The sequence below is a fragment of the Ptychodera flava genome, chromosome 5 (assembly GCF_041260155.1).
Source record: "Ptychodera flava strain L36383 chromosome 5, AS_Pfla_20210202, whole genome shotgun sequence".
In the NCBI taxonomy this organism is placed as follows: domain Eukaryota; kingdom Metazoa; phylum Hemichordata; class Enteropneusta; family Ptychoderidae; genus Ptychodera; species Ptychodera flava.
In genome coordinates, this window is record NC_091932.1 from 25,781,617 (window position 1) to 25,803,217 (window position 21,601).

Sequence of the window (21,601 nt, forward strand, 5' to 3'; positions counted from 1 at the left end):
ACTTACCACTAAAATGCAACATTAAAGATTTAATCATTATTTGAATATGTCACATATAGATCAAACCTGGAAACCTGTATACCATAAATTAGAGCTATCATAAAGTGGTTTTTGCGAAGAAAAAATTGACCAAAAATGACAAAAAAGCCTTTATAAATTTGCATATTTCTTCACAATCTGAATAAATCTGATATAAGTTATTCCAAGGGACCTACATTCTAAATAGCAAAGCTGTCCGACCAGAAATTTTGAAGAACAAGATTTTGAAATATTTTTTACTACAAATGATAAAATTTGTCTTACAAATACAGATTTGCATATTTCATTACAGTTTGAACGATCTGAATGAGGCCATCATTAGTGAACTGTATACCAAATATTAAAGCTGTCGAACCAGCCGATAAGAAGAAAACACGATTGGAACTAATATGGGAGAATAGGATATTGTAGCCCTGCGTACGATGCTGTGTGTTCCCGGCTTTATACGGCCTCGCACCACATCCCTGCTGACATGTCATAGACAAAACCGGCGACCGTGGTCCCAATTTGGACCGCGCACAAAAAACTGCCTTTCTAACTTCTTTCGGCTGAAAGCAACTCGATTCCGATCTATGCCTACCTGAATAACTCAATGGCTCACAGACTGCAAAAAATGTTCTTATGACAACCGAAACAGCCGGGAACACACAGCATCGTACGCAGGGCTAAGGATATTATAGTTGGTTTAATCAGCAAATTTAAGCTTATCTACTTTTCTTTTTTTTAATTCACTTGCTTTAATATGTATAGTTCACGTTTTACCTATAGGGCACCTAACACTTTTGATAAATTTTAGCAATTAAAAAGATCCCATTTTCAAAAATTAATTAAAATCGTGTTGAAAGAAGATTTTTGCCCCAATATAGCAAAATTGGCGTCCAAAACTGCATATTTACATATTTCATCACAATTTGAACATATCTGATTAAAGTCATCCAGGGGACCAGTACTCCATATATTAGAGGAAACGGACCGGCCGGTGAAGAAAAAGCTTTTGATGTAAAAAAAATGATGGTCGCCGGGCGACGACACACAACCACCTATTAGACGAGCTGCGCGTCTTTGACAGCGAAGCTAAAATTTCCAAAGTTGATTTTCTCATTGTACAACTTAATATAATAACAACTCAAGAATACTTGTGTCAGCAAGCACGTACTCAATATTTTTGGCATGAACTTCCTTGATCTGAAACGACACAGGTACTCAAAAAAGATTTTATCATGTTCTCAACAGAAAGAAACATGATAAAGATAAATGTATGGACACAAATGACAGCGGTCAATTAGACAGTCCTGGAAGCTCTCACTTGAGAATATTTTGTTCTCTGAAATCAGTCTGGAAATCTCCTTCTCGAAATCGTATTTTACACTTTGCTTTGAAAAAACGTTACATGTTGAATTGGGATGCATCATGTACATGTACTCGGCACGTACAGAGCGTAGGAGTCGAGTCGACAGCTCTAAAATTTATCGATTGTTTAAATTAATTTTTAAGATATATGATGCCCGACGGAGCACACGCGGTCATGAGATATATTGTTTATTGAACAATAAGTGACGACCAATTGAAAGAGGTTACCTTGGTGACAGGCATTGTGACGAACGTAACGTAGTGCACGACCCTTCGGAAGACTCAGAGGTCTAAACTTTGATACTGGGCACTCGGCACAAAACCAAATCCCCAACGCTAATATTGCGGAGTAGAACAAAGGGAATTGTACTGTGTTTCTTAGTTTATGAATAACGTTGGTAAGTGTACTTGTTCTTTAATATTTGCTCTCCGAATAGCGGGTTATATACCATAATTCTATACTGACTGGCACACTTCAAGTTAAAGAGTTCGATCACCAGAGCGTTTTTAATAGGTTTCCGGATGCTAAACATCAACCGAGAAAGATTACAGAGCAGACGCAAGGCATTAAGGTTATATATTCTCGAGGAATGTGATTCGGTTGTTTGCTGACACCAGCCATTCCAAAGTTAGTTTCACCATAACATTCGCCAATGTGGTGTCAAAATATGCAGTTACGGCATAGAATTTGTCTCGGGGACAGATAGTCTGACTCTCAAATTTCTATTCTTTCTAGATTTTTGAAAATCCAAAATTTTCCCCCACAGAGTTAACACAGGAATGGCGGCCATTTTGAATTTCAAATATCGCAAAATGTTTGGTAATTCGTTTCGCAAATTCCAAACCTTACACAAGTGTTCTGAGATTCGCTATAATTGAGTGTCGAGATCGTTGAACCATGATATCGACACTCTGCGACATTCTGCGTTCTTCATTCTGCGTTCTTCATCAGCCTGGTCTCCATAAAAATCCAAACATTTGTCAGGTTTTTTTTAGTCACTCTAAAGTAGACACGAGGGTGACAGTAAGATTCATCGCTTTGAATCAAATTGTGACATTTTTTCTCATCTCTGTTGAAAGGTTCCAAATTTTAAAGAATGCAGACTGCTGTGTTTCTTCTTCTCGTTTCTTAAAGCACCTTTCCATTGATCGGTCTAAGCTAGTTTATGCTCACTATGTAGCGTTTCTATGTCTCAGCGTCTATGGAATACATAACAACGTTTTGTTGACAAACTTAGATCAATCATTTGAGCGACGGGGAGCGGTGCCAACAACGAGTCAGTCAAACTTGGCATGGGTCTGATACCTCCTCAGTGCAGCTTACAGTTTAATTTTTAATAACTTTTGAATTCCAATGTAAGTCGTGAATACACTCCATAGTCAAAGTCAACATTTCGTGGACTGCCCAAGTTCTGTACGGGCTGTACATACTAGTTGGTGTTTAATGATTGTATATAATTGATAATTCGTTTAAGTTAGACGATAGCGATTTACGGTGAAGTACTTCCGTTTTCTAATTTCTTGAATGAAAATCTTCTTTTATGTATTACATCACTGTAGAGAACTCAATTTTTCTTCAATATAAATGTGGAACTTACTGCGATGAAATGAATGCTCTACTATGCACATAACTGTTTAAATCACTGGGAATTAACTTGTGTAAATTATAATAAACGCCACCGTATCATTGCATGGATACGTCGCCATTGTGGAGGATTACCACGTTGTAAATTAACTTTTTGAAGGAGGTCGGTGTACTGAAGTTGTCCAGACATGCCCTCGGCATAACATACATATTCGACGTTAGCTAATTTTCGACTCAGGGCCGTTCGGTTAGAGATACGTCACAGAGTCGTACAAGTCAAGGTCCGTGACTACCAATGGTTAGTTCAGCGTTGGCTAGTTTCATTAACTTGCATGTAGAAACGCAGCAAATGACTTGCAATATTGTGAAATTCTTGAAACTCCAACAAAAAATCTCGGTAGCCGAAGTCAGTACGGGAATGTATTCAATAAGTGGTGTCACCGTTCTTTTTTTCCAAATTAAAACGGTTCTGCAACCAGAAGCATACCGACGTTACCGCTCTTGTTTCATTCGTTCATGTTTTCAGAGTGTTTGGTCGGATTCCAACTGAAGCCGTTCGTAATCGCTAAGATACCTATTTACTGAAGATGAACCTGTGCAAGAAAGACCCTAATACGGAAAGGGGTCGAAAGTCTAACAAGATATCCCCTTTGCCGTTGGAAAGGTTAGAGGAAAAACAACCTGCATCGGACGCATCGCCAACTGAGCAAACCTCCAGCGACGTCAAAAGTGGTAAATATTAATGGCAATGGAAGTTGCTCATTTCTTCAACTGTTATACTTCTTCTTCAGGTGCTGTTGTGAATTATATTGAAGATTAACAATTGATTCAACTTAATGAAACAATAGCAAATCAAAACAGTCATCGTTGAGACAATTTTGATCATTATCTGATTATATCTCCGATCTCTCTCCACGTCTGGCCAGCAAAACCACAAAGGTATATTTTTCTCTAGGCCTAAGATGGATAAGTTTAACTTTTACGCTCAGTGCCGTAAAACGTCACGGAAGATTGAAACGCCTCTTTTGTCGATTGGATAACTATCTTCTTGATTGGAAATATATTCTAGTCATATGTTCTTCTGGTTCTCTGCCTATATGTGTAATTGATCCTGTGGATCACGCAATATACGCCACATTCAATCGAAGATGACATGAAGAGATGTTTGTTTCTGTGATTTCGTGTAAGTCACAACGAGATAAAATAGAAAATCATCACCTGACTAAATATAATATCGTTTGGAACCAATAAGTCCCTTTGATGGTTATTGCACAACTCTTTTAGGGTAGCGATTTAGGTGAGCGGTTTTAGCTATGTCTTCGCTAGGTGACTGGGTGCCTTACGTTGTGCGTACGTTGTGAATCCGATCGAGAATTTACTGAATTTTATCTCGTTACATAAATTCCAAGGTATATGAACATCCTTCCAAATTAGATACCCAGTTTTGAATGTTATCTGCTGTGTAAACTACACGCCATGGGGATACATGTACACATCTCAATTCACATGTCCTGTGTTTGTATCAGAAGCTCACACTACAACGTGTGAGTATTTAGATCTAAGCCTAATCGTAGGGACCCCTTGACTTTGTTCATACAAGTAAATAACTAACTAATTTCATGGGCACATTATCCTATCTGCCGGACGTTCACTGTCAAATTTTGTCAATGTCAGTTCGACACTCCCAAGTCTGTATACAAAGTTCTTGTTTTATATAGTCTTCATACAGCATCTCTCAGGTCTTTCGCAAAATGTTGTCTTTTTTGTGATGTTATCACTTTGCTATCTCATTTAATTGAAGATGACAGAGTGGACGACAGCACACCTAGTGATAGCTGCAAAAGAGAACCACCACAGGACTTTGATGAGCTGCTAAAACGTTTTCAAAAAGATAACCAACCCGAAGACAAAGACAAAGAAGAAGGTAGCACACGGAAAGTCAGTAGATTTCCCTTTTTCGACTTTCTATTAAAAGACAGACATAAAGTAGCAGATCTCGAAGACAATGAAAAAGATCACACAGACAATGGACAGTCCTTTTTTTGCTATCTATGTAAAAACAGTGAGAACGTGGCAGATAACAAATACATAGTCAACGAACTAGGTCACACAGACAAGGGAAAAGAAGCGGATCTCACAGACGAAGACAAACTTAAAGAAATCGAAGAGCTATTACGCAAAGACGTTGACAAAGAAGTCAAGGATGAATACGGAGAGACACTGTTGCATAAGGTACATTGAAAACTACATGAAGGTAGTAACACAAAATATTCATCCGTGAAATCAGCCCCCTCCGCATATTTCGTTTAATCTTTAGCTAAAACTTTTTCTGTAAGAGATCTTTAAACTATTTCATTTCGTACGTAATAATAAAAATCATGGGTCACCGAAAATTCGGTATAAAATAAATCAATAACTGAATGAAATGAGACATGTAATTCAAAAGCCGCGATCCTTGTGTTAAGTCTAATGGACAAAATAAAATGTTCCCTTTTTTACAAAAGTAAGCGGATAAAAAGGTTGCTTCAAAATAAACCCTTAAGAGATAAACCGAAAGAGACTTGTAAAAATTTGAGAGTCCGAATATCTGTCTCTCGCGGCGAATAATACCTTAAGGATGTACGATCGGAAAAATATTAGCGTACTGCGCCGATTTCCGCGCAGAAATGTATCCATAGTAAGCACGCGCGCATAGTGACGTTTCGAACGTTTACGCGTTGTACCATAGACCCTCGAGTGTTTTTCTCGAGGGTCTATGGTTGTACAAAATGTCGTCTGCAGGTAAAGGAAAATTTCTATCTCGCGGAGAAAAATCGCGACGAGAAAAAAATGTTCAGCGTGCCCTCAAACACGCTGGAAGTACGAGAATTCAGCAAAGAGATAAAAGAATGCAACATGACCGTAGCCTGTACAGCCGCAGCGTTTAGTATTAATAAGGGGGTAGAGGACAATGAGAAAGACGAGTTTTATAATCCCAATGGAAGTGTCGCTAGCAGACCTACCGGAGAATGGAAGAATGGCCGTTGCATTGTCGATTTGAGTGTACTAGCCAAAAATCTTGACACTTGTGTCAGTTGTGGGCTTGGCTTACGATTGTCATCGTGTATTGGGGAAACACTTAACGTCCTCGGCTCCTGGCTTCACGTAGTGTGTGACAACTAAGCCTGCAGCGAAGTTAACCTAATCCCCACCGATAAGCGTCACGGCAATAAGTTGAATATATAGACTCTAAAAAGAAGAACCTGAAAGTCTTTGCTTTGTTCTGTCATTTCCCTCTCATTAAAGTTTACTGGTAGGCTTGAATCATGACCAGGCCTGGAAAAGGCCACTGCAGGTCATTTGAAGAGCGCCCGCGCGCGACGAATTCGGGAGAGCATGGTTTATCGTCAGAACTATAAATCCTGGATACATTTTGCAAAATTGTGAAAAATCGAGCTCGGTGACCTACTGAACAAAATGTGGTTTTGAAAAAAATCACAAAAAGAGCTATTATTTAGCGAAGTTTGAGAAATTTGACATTAGTAGAAACTATCAATAATTAATAAATTACCCTCTCCTATTCCTAAAATTTTGGGCATATTTGTTGCAATTTTGGTTAAAAAATAAATATCGTGACTTTTTAGCTCAATTTAATGCAAGTAAAATCTTCAAAGTAGCTTAAATTTATAATTTTTTTTTCTTTTATAGCGTAAACGTGAAAAATGCAATCATGATATAAATATGAAAATGATAACCTGTTTTAGTGATTTTTAGTGATTTTGTGAAAAACCGTGAATTTTTAATGTCATTTTAAGAAAAATAAAGCGCGGTGACCCCGTCTTTTTTTCACAGTTTTGGACTACTGTCATATGTAGGTATTCAAAAAACCCCATTTCAAAAAATTGACATTACTTTTACTTTTTCCGATCGTACATCCTAAAGTGATTTAAACTTTCAACGTATATTTTTAAGATAATTGCTTGTCTTAAAATACTTTAAAACAATAATATGGTTCGTACGATGCTAAATGAACGGCAAGATGAATTTTTTGTATTCTGTATGCAAGTCCGTTTTTTATAAATGCAGTTTGTATGGTTCATGGGTAATGAATGAAATCCATGTACATGTCTTCAGCTTCATGAAGACTCCTTGAAGTACAGATTGGAAGCTGTAATTTTGCATAATACTAAATTTAATCGACAGAGCGGATCAGTGTTTAACTGCAAAACAAGCCAAGCAAAGTTCTATGCAGGAAGAAATAACGTAGATTTGAATAAACAGAAAAGAGAGATGTTATTTGTGGAAAAGTTTGCCAAACAGAGTCTGAGGCGGAGACGTTTTCGTCAAAAAGACAACAGAGGTAAATACGGTACCTACCATGTTTTGCTAACATTATAGCCACAATTGCCACTAAAATAGTGAATGCATGGCACTTCTAGGTGAAAATACAGACAGATATAAGCAGTTTTTGTAGGCTGCTTGTTGCATATCTTAGTTAACTTAAAAATATTATTAATAATCGCAATCGTTTGAAAGTACAATTTGTCTACACAGGTGGCTCGATGTCGGCACACGGATGTTGCAAAGTTGCTGATCGATGTACTTGGAAATGGTATTGTCACACGAGAAGACAAATTTGGTCGAAAACCTTTGCATGTTGCCGCATCTACGGGCAATGTAGCCATGTTGGAGTTATTACTGGACAATGGAGGTAATTTTTAATTTTTGTAGTTGTCTAGTGAACGATGAAATTCACCCGAAAAAGAATTTAGCGACAATAATGTACTTTGTTGATACATTTGTGTAAAATATAAAATCTGATTACCACCCTAATGGCACATGGGCAAAAGCGTCAAACAATAGAACAAAGCCTGATAGTTACTATCGTCGAAAGCCTAGTTTTTTTGAAACTATGAAACTTTACTTATTTGCTTTCGACTCGCTCTTTAACACAAATTAAAAACCGATATTACTCGATTGTTTCAATTATCATTTTCGCTATTTCAACAAGATTAGATAACGTTACAATACTAATAGTTATATATTTTTAGCTGAAATAGCTGCCACAGACAATGTCGGTCGCACTGCGGTTACTTTCGCCGCTGCGAACGATGCACCCAAAGCATTGCAAGTGCTTCACGAGAGAGGAGCTGATATCCACACGACAGATGACAAGGGGAGAACGCCGCTGATGGTTGCGGCGCTTGGAGGTAATTTAAATTCATTATAATTCCTCGTATACGTGAATTGGACATTCTCTCACTTTTCATGCGATTCGAATCGCAATTGAAAATCTCATTCATTCTGATGTGAAATTGTTTTCAGATCGCAGTGAAAGTTGTAGATTTCTGTTGAATCTGGGAGCCAGGGCAGAGGTCATCGACAAAAATCGCGAACCATGTATTGCAGTGATGTTGGCAAAGATGCCTACAGTGGTAAGCTAATGAGTGACAGTATAAATCTAATAGGCTTACTTGTCGACGTTTTCAGAAGAAATATCTCCAAATACGTACATCTCACCAAACCCCCAGTTAAGCAAATCCTTGTATTTCCATAATGATGGACCCAACACGAAAAATCGACAAGAAAATGTAGCCACAATATGTAGCGGATAAAACAAGAATGAAACTAAACTTAAGTCAGAACTAAAATAAACAATCCCATAGTAAGGCGCACTATTTGTGCCAATGAACGAAAATATTGAGAATGAAAAACTAATCTTTGCCTTCACACTGCACTCAAAAAATCGAGATATTTATATATTTCATAATGAAGACATCATTTCGTATATTATGATCACAATGTTGGGGTTTGTCATTGAATGTCTTCCCGTCAGGCTTATACTGCTTTAAACCAATTCCATCAAGTTGATAGTGCAAATAGAAAGCAATATTTTCATCTGCATCACCTGGAGCCTCAGAAACCAGGTAAGGTCAAATGTCTCTACGATTATCGCCGACTATTCCCAATTTTGCCTCCGAAGTGTGGTCTATTGCTATGGTCTTCACCGGTGAGGTTGGACCTCCAAACGGGAAATGCACGAGAAAGGTCAATCATTTTGTTGGCGTTTTCTCTAACCACATACTGTAATAAAAGACTGCAAATGTCTGAATGTATTTTCCGCGCACACCTCTCCCGAATCATCTCTTTATTTCGTGGCTTATAGACTGTTTTTGTTTCGTTCAAATCGTTTCACACCTTTTTAGCGTGCACTTGTGCAAATGAACATAACAACCAAATTATTATAATAAACGTAGAAAATCGTTGTTGCCAATCAGAGCTTTCGGCAACAGAACATGCCGCATTGTTATACGTCCGAGGAAAATAAAAGAAGCTAAAATAAAAGTGTTTCATGCTAATAAAATATCCCTTGAGATTCGTTGACTCGAAGTTTGCACTTAAAGATCCCATTTATCCTGATTTCAGGAGAAGAAAAAATGAAGACACGGATGCCGGTAAGAATGTTTCCTCGAAGTACGGTATTTATTAAACAGCATTATACCGTTTTTATTTATTTGCCCGTTGTTTCGTTTAAACTGACGAAATATGGCTTACATAACCATTTGATACGAATTGCAATGAAAATCTGATTTGATCAAGATCGATTCAGTTGATATTTATTTGTTGTAACAGTAAAAACAGTAAGAATATCGTAAATCCTTCTTTGTCCATGTTTCCTGGCCCCATTTAGTACATTTTACACCTCTTTATGTGTCCCATTGGATCTGTCTTGTCCACCCGCCTGTGATCTATCTCATGTGTCTTTCACAGATGGACGTTTTAGTTCACTATCGGCAGTTCGAAAACATACAACATCAAGCCTTCTGTGAGTTAATAGATGTAAAATGGGAACAATTTGGGAAGTATGTAGGTCTATTTGTATGACTACATAAATTTTTCTGTAATTTTTAAGGATTTTTACAGTTTGTCTTACATCAATTGCCAGTCATTTTTCTACTCCTCAAAGCATGTTTGAAAACGCCAGCACAGCACCTATTCGTGTAAAATGCACTGTTATTGTGTACATTTGAATTTCAGTCCAGGCAGAACTCACTTGTCAACAATACTATGCAGTCTCTACATATACACACTCAAATGACGAGCTGAAAACGATGTGTCTCAACATGCTTTGCGTAGATAATCAAGGGAGTATACTTGAAAAGTGAAACAAAAAAGTGAAAAAAAATTAAAGTTACAGCTACTAGCCTTTACTTCTGCCTCTTTTTTCCATTTTCTTTGTTTTTTTCCAGTTTCTGTACATTTATTTCATTGCGCAAATATAACTCCTTCTTTCTCATTGTTATGTCTGTGTGCTTCACTCTCGTCCTCAGTGCCAACTATTGTACAATCTCATTTACTGTCCGCCTGTCTGTTTGCCGGTGTTTTTTTTATACCAAGAGTATCACATTTCACCATAAATCTGTCCTATCTTATTACTATTCGGTATAGATTCCGGGCTTGGGTCCATTTTATTCTCGATCTCACATTTATCATCCTGTGGACGGCACTTGCTGTGATAAAACCAGATGCCAGGGCATGCTACTACTTTCCGGTGGACATCTGGAGAGTTATACTATGGGTAAGGCTGGTTTCAGTGTCGACATTTCTCAATGGTGGTCTGAGGATACTGCGACATTGGCACTATAGGCATTATCGGATAATACTATCTAAGTTATCTAAGTTAGAGTCTAATATTAGACGAGTGGGGAAGAGGCAGATGCCCGACATGCTGTTTTATCGGATAATATCCGATAAAATCGATAATATCGTCTAAAATCTAAGTTAGAGTCTAATATTAGACGAGTGGGGAAGAGGCAGATGCCCGACATGCTGTTTTATCGGATAATATCCGATAAAATCGATAATATCGTCTAAAATCTAAGTTAGAGTCTAATATTAGACGAGTGGGGAAGAGGCAGATGCCCGACATGCTCTTTATCGGATAATATATTGGCCACTTCACTACCTGTCTAATATCAGACTCTAACTTAGATTTTAGACGATATTATCGATTTATAGGATATTATCCGATAAAACAGCATGTCGGGCATCAGCCATACCTCACTCGTCTAATATTATACACTTACATCTAAGTTAGACTATAATATTAGACGAGTAGGGAAGAGGCAGATGCCCGACATGCTGTTTTATCGGATAATATCCGATAAAATCGATAATATCGTCTATAATCTAAGTAAGAATCTAATATTAGACGAGTGGGAAGAGGCAGATGCCCGACAGCTGTGTTTATCGGATAATATCCGATAAAATCGATAATATCGTCTAAAATCCAAGTTAGAGTCTAATATTAGACGAGTGGGGAAGAGGCAGATGCCCGACATGCTCTTTTATCTGATAATATATTGGCTTCTTCACTACCTGTCTAATATCAGACTCTAACTTAGATTTTAGACGATATTATCGATTTTATAGGATATATCCGATAAAACAGCATGTCGGGCATCAGCCATACCTCACTCGTCTAATATTATACACTTACATCTAAGTTAGACTCTAATATTAGACGAGTAGGGAAGAGGCAGATGCCCGACATGCTGTTTTATCGGATAATATCCGATAAAATCGATAATATCGTCTAAAATCTAAGTTAGAGTCATATATTAGACGAGTGGGCAAGAGGCAGATGCTCGACATGCAGTTTTATCGGATAATATCCGATAAAATCGATAATATCATCTAACTTCTAAGTTAGAGTCTAATATTAGAAGCAGATGGTGGAAAATTCTAAAACGCTCTTTTATCGGATAAAATCGATAATATTATCCCTATTAGATCACTTTGGTCTCATGTTCCTGGAACTCTCTAACTAAGAAATTTTAGACGATATTATCCGATAATAAAGAAAAAGCCTATGTCGCGCCTTCATGGGAGGTCTTGATAAAAGATGCAGACCTTACATTTGTTTCTGTAGTATGTTTGAAATTTCGATGATACCATACAGCTTCAATATCTAATACGGCAGTTTATTTGACAGCGCCAGCTGTATTGTAGCCTAACGTAATTTTGTATTTTGTAAAACATATTTTAGAAAGTGACACCAACATTTTGTCACTTTTTGGGCGCTGCATGTTTATATGAAATGTGTCATACTTTTTATCGGCTTTACGCGTGTTTAGCCTGCCTTAAGATGGACGCCATTGATATCAAAATTCAAATGCATATTTCATATGTAATATGAAGGGCGCGGCCTAATATATTTTTCCTGACCATTTACAGATCCTAGCGATTGCCTATACACTCTTCCTAATTGGTCAAGAACTGAAAGAGTTTTTCACTTCGAAACGGGAAGTCGATGTAAGTATTAAAATGTACTACATACACTTTGAACTATTTAGGACCTCAGTACACATATTTTTCCATTTTTTTAGCTTCAGTTTCTGTGATTGAAAATAGATTTCTGATCGTAGGATAACTTATCAGACGGATAGTAAAATGAATGTAGGATTTCAAGTATCACCGCCTTTCCAAGTTCGAAGACAACCGTTTGCCAATAATGTCATTTAGATCATAATGAGACTACAGATCCTAGACTTTCTCCGTGGTCTACAATAAAACAGCTTCTTCGTTCTCGATCATCCCTTTTGAAGAAGTAGCTTGTGGCACTTTTCTTCCTCGACAGGAATGGAAAGAATGGAAACTGCAGATACTCGACCAGGATGAGAAAGACTGTCATCCTTCGTGGCCGAATGAGAAGCAGTGGCTGAAAAGAGAACGTAAAGAGATTGAAGACATGAAAGCCAACTATTTTCACGATTATTGGTAAATGTAACAGTATTAAATAAACCCGTGGCTACTTTAGTGTTGATCAAGGCTACTTAATACAGACAGAATTCTGCTTGTATAAAGACAAAACAGGCCCTGCCAAGGGTTGTAAATGAGAGATAACGATTGGCACCCTGTGTTAAAAATTGAGACACAAGATACCACTTCCATTCATGAAAGCCTCTACTCGATAATTAGTTTATTGAGGCAACACACTTTTATGAGCTCACTGCTATAGCATCAAGTAAAATTGTATGTCCCATGCAGACAGTGTGTCTGGGGAAATTGAAATAAACAAGACTTGTACATGGACCAGTGCATGGTAATGTTACATTGTATCTCAATCTTGAACACAGGGTGCCAATCGTAAACTCTCATTTACAACCCCAGACAGAGCTAGTTTTACCTTTGTACAAGCAGAATTTCTGTCTGTATCAAGTAGCCTTGATCAACACTAAAGTGGCCACGGGTGTAAACTGTCGCGGGTTTGACACCCATGTGTGTCTGTCAATTTAGCATGTCATAGATGTACATATACATATACATATACATGTAAATAGATGTGCAAAGTTTAATTGTTGAAGATTTGTACAAACACACACAAACGTATGCAATGCCATATATATATATACACGTGTGTATCTTAGAATTAATACCCCAACACAAATGTGCCTGAATAGATATATCAATGGGTATAACTGACCTCATTTCAGCGATATTTATGGCCTAATTTTCGATCACACATGGCCGCAAACTTATAAAAAACATTACAGAATTCAAAGTATCTTATCCAAGTCTGTTTCTTTACAATCCTTGAACATCATCGGTTTGCTTTCCACCTTTTATTTCCACTTGCACCGATTCTCTACTACAAATATCCCTATGTATATTTTCTCCTCAGGAATATTTTCGACTGGTTTGTGTACATACTTTTGACTGCATGTGTAGTACTGCATTTCATTGACATCGGTATCGTGCCAGATGAACTGTGTTGGCCGGACAGTGGCAACGGCACCACGGGGAATGCCACGACAGAACCAGTGAAAGTGGATGACGATGAAATAGAAAGCCTCGCATCTAGACTGCATATTCGAGTTTTTTCTATCACCATAATCTTCGTTTGGGTTAGGATTCTTAAATCAGCGAGAGCATTCATGACTCTTGGTAAGCAATAAGAGTCTATACAAATATACGCTGTCCGTCAAGAAATAAAATATCCCACAAAACGTTAAGTTGTCTTCGCTTGACTACGATTTTCGTAACACAATCAAAGCCTTTTCTATTTTATTCTAATGTGTCACCAATGTCAGATTTTCAAACAACACTGAGAGAGTAAAGTTTTGTTGACAGGGTTGGCAAAATTAGAGAGTAGAAATGAAACGTACTTTCGTTGCGTTCATTATAAAATCTGTTGCCAGTGTTATTTCGGTAAATAGCCGTCAGAGGGACTACTAGTATCGAAAGACTAAAATACAATTATTACTAGGACGGCCGAAATACAAGAAATCGCGAAATCAAAGTTGCATAGACGAATTTCCTAAATACTTTTTGTGTTGTCTAGGTCCTTTCATCGTGATGTGTTACAATATTCTCGGTGATGTTGCACGGTTTTGTTTCCTGTACTTCGTCTTCTACATCCCGTACAGTAAGTACCCATCAAATGATAGTTGTCGTACTAGTATATGTTGACACACGTGAATCTCTTCTTCTTCCGAAAGCATGTTGACTTATAAAGTAAAAGCTTTGCGAACACAAAGCAGTCAATGTGTTGTGTAACTCGCTGGTAATTTGAACAGTGACTGTCCTGCAATTAAAGACATCAAAGACCTAAACTCTCATGACTTACATCCTGGATAGCCATTATTTGTTTCATAGTATGCAGGGTAGATGATGAACGGCAAAACAATCTTATATGTTTATCCTCTGGTGTAAACTCGAGCATTTGTGCCATAATCTGTTTTTTTTCTCTTTCAGCAAGTGCATTCTGGATGATGTTCGGTGGTGACGTAGAAGAGTTCGAGACTATCTCTGAGACGCTGTTCAGTTTGTTTAGAATGACCCTTGTCGATGAATACAACTACGACGTAAATATACCTAGAACAGATTCGTCGCTGGCACATATCGCCTGTTCTTTTGTCGTATCAGCACGAATGTGATTTGTGCTGCGTCAGACACGAGACGAATTCGAGTGTCCTACGCGGCACGCGAACAAATGACACGAATGGTGATAAGACGCAAGGAAAAGTCGATATTGGGTATTATCTCATACCAGTATATTGATGGCGCAAATGCAGCGATCTCGTTGAGACTTGAAAAGAACCGTGGTATATTCGCGATATACCACGGTTGGCAACGCGCGAACTCTTGGGAAGTGCAAAAATCATTTTTTAGACGTTTCATCCCAGAATTTCAATATACTGTATGATATAACAGCAATAAATCACACCCAGCGACGGTATACCACGAGATTTTGACCAGTCCACTTCATATATGAACTGATCGTGAAGTGATCAAAATCTCGTGGTATACCGTCGCTTTGGGTTCTTTATTGCTTAAATCGATTTACATATACCCATGTCCAGAATAACAAATGATATGAAAACGTCTAGATTTTATTTATTTACTTTTTCCGCGCTAAAGTAGCACGGGAAGAATATTTTATGGTGCACTATGTTATTACGATTGTTACCATTCTACACCAATATACCGACGATTACTGTAAAACATCACCGTAACGGTAGTGTCTGTTACCCAGACTACTCTGCGGGGCGTTCATCAGGCCTCCGTTAAAGGTTCGGCCTCATGGGAGCCCCGCAGAGCTGTCTGACTAAACGAGATTGCCGAAGCGGTCGTTGCTTTACGGTAAACGTCATCAGGATGGCGCGATATGGGTATGGGTATATGATAAAAGTCCATAAAATATAAAAATAATAACATAGACATAATCGAGTTTCTTCATAGACGTGTATATACCTTAGTGTAGTATAATTGTGGTAGAAATCCCAAAATTAATGGAACAAGTATAGAAAATACGCGAAGGGTAAACCGTTGAGAGTAGAAAGCTATTTTTCGATCAGCTCAATGAAATGAAGTCGTGACGAACGTAACGGGTCTTTAAAACAGGAATTTTATGGTATTAGGCCCTATTCCATTTTCCAACATTGCTTCGGAGATAGGTCATAATTTATTTACCAGGAGTTTTGTACAATCTTTATACTTGTACAATAGGGTCTGAAAGAAGAAAACCCTGTCATGTGTGATATCCTGGTTGGTACCTACCTGGCAATCTCTGCTATTGTATTGCTTAACCTCTTCATTGCTATGCTCAGTGAGACCTTTGTTCGGTAAGTTAATTACAAGGTCGTCATGCCTTGCTAAAGGGCTGCCAGAGGACTATTCAGTGAGTTAATTATGCGATATGTTGAACGTCGGATAATGCACAGTTATAACATTGAACGTGGTTGCCTGTGTTGAGATTCCTATAAGGCTACGCCAAACTATTGAGTTCATCGTGGATGCGTTATATTTACGAAAATTTTTCTTTCCATCCATTTCTCAGTGTCAATATCATGCATTTTTGCATCCATGAATCTTTGTACATCACATGGTGTTATATTTATACCCAGGTGACTGGGTACGTTGTGAGTTCGGACCCGATTGAAACCATCGTATATTATATCGTGGTCAGGTCTGCTTCGATTAATTGTAAAATTGTTTCCAAGGACTGCTAAACTTTCTTCTTACCTTCTTCTCAGAGTATGTTCTTCGTTAAAATGTAGGAGACACTTTTCAAAAGTAGTTCTGATTATAGCCCTCGCAGTCTGCGATAGACTGATAATTCGCTATAATATTTCGAAAGGCAGCATTAAGAACAAAAGAGCGACCATCGAGATGGTCTGGACCTGCAAGCCACATGGGGCCTAGTATCAGCATCGTGGTTGCTTTCGTTTTGAAATGATGCCAGTAAGTGGTTGTTTATGAATTGAAAATATAGCATTGTAAAGGGCTGTTTTCAGTAACTGTACACGGTCCTCACACTGGGAATATGTAAACAGACACACTATAATAGCACTTTCCTTCTCTCTGTTACTACGGATACAGTATTCATGACAATGCGCACTCAAACGCACTGATGGAAAGAGCACAAATTATCCTTGGTTTGGAGGACAACCTCTCCGATTCCGAGAAAGACAAATTTTATTCGTATATCCACTCTGAATGTAGTCCTAGAGAAAAGTACTATGATGATGACATGCCATTTGAAAACGAAGAAAAAGACGTGAAAAAAGTAACTTTCCAGATAAAGGTGGGTTGAAACCGCACGGCAAATATTTAAAATGTAGTTTCTTGCCAAAACCATTACTCAATTCTATGAAATGTAACCGGAAATGGTTTATGAAATGAGATAATCGTCTAAAAACTTCCCTTTGTAGAAGAAGGCGCAGTGAGAGTGACTTTACTTCCTATTTCCTTATCAGTATCCTTGTATAAGTCTACATAATTTTTCTGTGCTGGAATGTTGATCTACTTTCAGTTATCTGATGAATAAAGGCAGCTCATTTGAAAGTTTAAGCATAGCGCTCTTTTCAAGGGTAAAATGAAAGCGCTTTGTGTAAGTCTCAAACAGAAGCAAAAAACGTTTATTCTCTCGAAGACAGGAGTTTGTAACTATGTCATGATATAGCAGCGTTATATGTGAGAATACAAAACGGATCATGTCGTCCATTGGAGCTGTAAATATAAAGAATCTCACAATATACTACTTGTATAGTTTATGTAAACGTTTGAATTTGGATAAATATCTACTTTGTGACTTTCTTAACTAGATGATTGTAGGATGCATGAAACTTAAGTAATATATATATTATATTGAAATGAATATTCTTGGTTTTTAGTTTTGTATAATGCTATTAAATTTGCACACTTATTTCCACGAAGAAGTTTGTATACCTTGTGATATATATATATATATATATATATATATATATATATATATATATATATATATAGTCAAAAGTAGTTAAACAGTTTAAATTCACTCGGATGGAAATAAATACAGCAATGATGTAAAGAAGCGTCATGAAAGTGCAAGCAATAGATCATTATCGGTTCTCTATGATTGTGTTCATCAGTTATTCACCAAGGCGACTGTTTCGGGGATTTGAAAACAATACAGTCAACTGCCTTGGCTCCCCAAGCAGTACTGATCAGGTACCACCACACCTTAAATTATTCTGAATCTTATGTTATATATGATGTCTTTAGGTGTTACATTGAATTTTTCAAAAAGTTGACGATGTCTTGACATAGCTTTATGAAACTGTCTGATAATTTTAGGTTGTCCTCCTTGAGACAACATCCTGTTGTACAGGCTGGCAACTCTTGGAAGAAAATCTTCTATTAGCAGTGTTGCGCGACCAATGCGAAGATATTCTGACAATACAGTGCCATAAAAAATATACGGAAGGGATGTTACTTTCGCGATATATATATATATATATATATATATATATATATATATATATATATATATATATATATATATATATATATATATATATATATATATATATATATATATATATATAACATGTACTTATATCGAGGACAGATAACTACTTTTGATCTGTACTCTATCGAATTTCATGTTACTTTGCTCTGTTTCTTCCCTTTAAAGACAAATGCATACATGTGTGCCTGTTTAGCTCTGCCAATGTGTGTTGCATTCCTCAAACTAGTGCTGTCTTTGTAGATGTGCACATTCACTCTGAACAATAAAAATATTACCGAAATCTTCAAACTGTTTCCAAGGGCATTTTTTACTTTACAGAAACAACTTACTACACTAACTGACACAGTGAACAATCAAGGTGACATTAACACGGGGGCATATGCACTTGATGCCGGGGCATCGTCTTCGGGAAAACAAGAAGGTGACATGCTCAAGATACACCAGGAACTTCAGGATCTAAAGAAATCCATGAAGAAAATGCAGGACGATATGAAAGTTCTTCTTACGTCCCTTAAGAATCCCATAACGAAAGCAAAAGGTAAGTTAAATACCCCCTTACTTATAGATGAAGGCGACAGTGTTTCTCTTGTTTGTAGAGCTTTTTATGATCGAGCTGACGCGAAAGATTTGAGCGACTCTAGGTGGTACGGGCGTCAATATTGACGTACTTATATTATTTATTTATTTATTAATTCTTTATTTCGGACAATGAGCATGTCCATATATATAAATGATTATAGACCTTTGGTCAAACTTTAAACCATCCCCTTTCGAGATCACGAATAAAAATCAGCGGTCGCTATGCAAACTTTGGTATTAAAGAAATAACGAATATTTACCAATATTTGAACTTTAAAGTGATCTCTACACCTTGTGTTTACTTTCCTGGAACAAATTATGTTTTTTTGGAGTTTCATAAAAGTAAACTGGTGAAAGGATCTTAGTAGTAAATGATCATTGAATCGATGAAGTGTTCCACAGCTGCAGTGCATAAGTTCATATCACAGTGGCAGTCTTGGTGCAAGCTAGCCACGATTTGTTGAATATACATGACCAGAAAGCGACTGTTATATCTCACAATTAAGTTTGAACGACAATCATAGAGAAGTTTGGGTAGTAAAAACCTCAGAAAAGCCACACTGCTGGGAATAAGTAGCTGTCAGATCAGATATTACATCACAACACGAAAAATCCATTGCCGTTCTTTTACACCAACATGTTAAGATTGTAACAGTTGTAATCTCTTTATGTTTTGCCTAGATCCGACCGATCACCCAACAAGCTCACGTGTCCATGGTATCGATGAAGATGGTAGTTACACAGGCAACAGGTAAACTAGTACTGCTTTCAGATAAGATGTACGACTAAATATCGAGCCTTTCCAAACGCTGAAGTGTCCGCAAACAACTGATAGTCTATCCCATCAAAATATATTTCCTGAAAGCCTGAATATCTTTTTTTAAATACTGTGATTTGTATCAGGTAATAATTGTTTACATGCGTATCATGTAACAGTCAATTTGAAAAAGCTATAAAAACGGATTTTGTATTCCTCTATACTAACGCCGCGGTCTTTCCGCCCAAACTATGCACAACCATTAACTCTAGAAAAGTGTTTCAGCTTTCTTCTGTCCACAGCCGAAAATGGGCGCCTCATAGACAACGATCCAGACCTTCAAACAAAATTCACAGGCAAACTTGTCAAAGATTTAAACAACTTGAATAGCTTTTGATTACTGCAACCGGAAAATAACGCACTGTTGTACAGGGAAGAGTGACAGCTGATGAGGTTATTCAGATTGGCAATCACGTTATCATATTGTAACCCATGTTTAGAAAATACAAATCACAGCATTGGCAATGATATCTATGATTTTCAGAAAATATGTACTTTTAGTGTCATTCAGAGAAGGTCGTTCCATTTTATGACCCAATTCTTCTTGTGTTACAATAACTGCAGAAGAGTGAGCTTTTTATGTACAATCCTAGATAATCACAACCATGGCAGAATTACATATAGCATAATTATAACGTGATTTATTTTCTTGTGTAGGAAGATGAAACATTCAACATCCAGGAGACAAGCATTCACAGCAGATGATGGTGACAGTAAAGCAGCAAGCCAGGTAAAATGAACTCTTTTACACCATTTGTCATGAACAGAGCCCCAATTTTGCCAAAGACAACAGCAGGGCTGCACCAGACCGTGATGGCGAAGGGTTATATCACGCCTTTGGAATCTTACCAAACGGCCATCGTGTAGAGGATCGAACGCAAGGAAAGATTAAATTCAAAGACAGTCATATGACATATAATATGTGTTGAATGAAACTGCATGTGTGAAATGCAGTAAAATAATTTTAATGCCAATCCATCGAAATATCGCACTCTCAAAAATCTCATGAAAATATTATCTTTATATTTCTTTCACAGCAGAAACAATCACCTTCGGCTGTTGTGCTGAAAAGAACTAGTGAAGGGGAAGAGGTTGTTGAGGATATCGAAAATTCATCCGAGGCTTGACTTTGCAAACATAAATTGCGTAATATCATCTAAAATGGTGTTACATCATTGGCAAATATGTACAAGAATGGTCAGTTACTTTGCCTGAGGGCCGTTTGATTACTGAATCATTCTGTTTATGATTTTGTCATGGGCGTCACATGTTTTGGAAAATGCTAATTAGGTAGAGGTCGATGAGTTTTTTGTTGTGAGATATCAGTCCATGATCGCATAAAAAGCATCGTACCAGCCACAGATTGCATCATTCAATTTCAATTTTGGCACGCCGAGCTATAATATATCCAAATAGAAAGTCTGTCACGCAAAATTTACTCCGCAATGTAAAACCAACGAGGAAGAAATCAGATCCTTGACTATTTTATGCAATAACTATGAGAATTATGTATGAGGAAGCATCAGGAAATTGATACAGTCACACATATTGCAAAGAAAAGATGACAGTGTTTCTTCCAAGGTCAGGTTTTCAATGTGTTTTTCATGAATAAAATGATAACTAACCAAAGGTGGGTATTGCCATTGCTGTGTTTTATGGTCTAGACGATAAAAGGAAAGTCATTCGCGACTTTGCACATCAAACTAGCTCACTGGGGTTTCCCAGCAAATGTAATTGGAATCAAGTCAAAAACTTTATTTTTGCTTTTGTCGATGGAGTTGGCGAGGGCATGATTCCACTTTGATAGTACTTTTAATACTTTATTTATAAAGTTTCTCGAGGGTCTATGCGATAACATATGCATTTACATTCATGAGCATTGCATTGTATTCACATTTCATCGCGAAATATCACGGGTGATGTCATATTCATAAACATTGTGATCTTTTGTTCTACT

The 21,601-nt window shown here is 37.4% G+C and overlaps 1 protein-coding gene across 1 annotated transcript; it reads left to right on the forward strand.

Moving 5' to 3' along the window:
* The first annotated feature begins 1,674 nt into the window (after window positions 1-1,674).
* Window positions 1,675-21,270, forward strand: LOC139132570 (transient receptor potential cation channel subfamily V member 6-like). Its single transcript, XM_070698867.1, has 21 exons — window positions 1,675-1,787; window positions 3,501-3,706; window positions 4,776-5,206; window positions 7,508-7,664; window positions 8,005-8,163; window positions 8,279-8,388; window positions 8,790-8,880; window positions 9,380-9,408; window positions 9,725-9,816; window positions 10,403-10,532; window positions 12,191-12,268; window positions 12,594-12,733; window positions 13,638-13,900; window positions 14,298-14,381; window positions 14,711-14,820; window positions 15,965-16,080; window positions 16,838-17,042; window positions 18,567-18,786; window positions 19,509-19,578; window positions 20,302-20,374; window positions 20,682-21,270. Exons 2-21 carry the CDS (start codon window positions 3,562-3,564, stop codon window positions 20,769-20,771), a joined length of 2,793 nt encoding a protein of 930 aa, XP_070554968.1. The 5' UTR covers window positions 1,675-1,787; window positions 3,501-3,561; the 3' UTR covers window positions 20,772-21,270.
* Window positions 21,271-21,601: the final 331 nt, after the last annotated feature.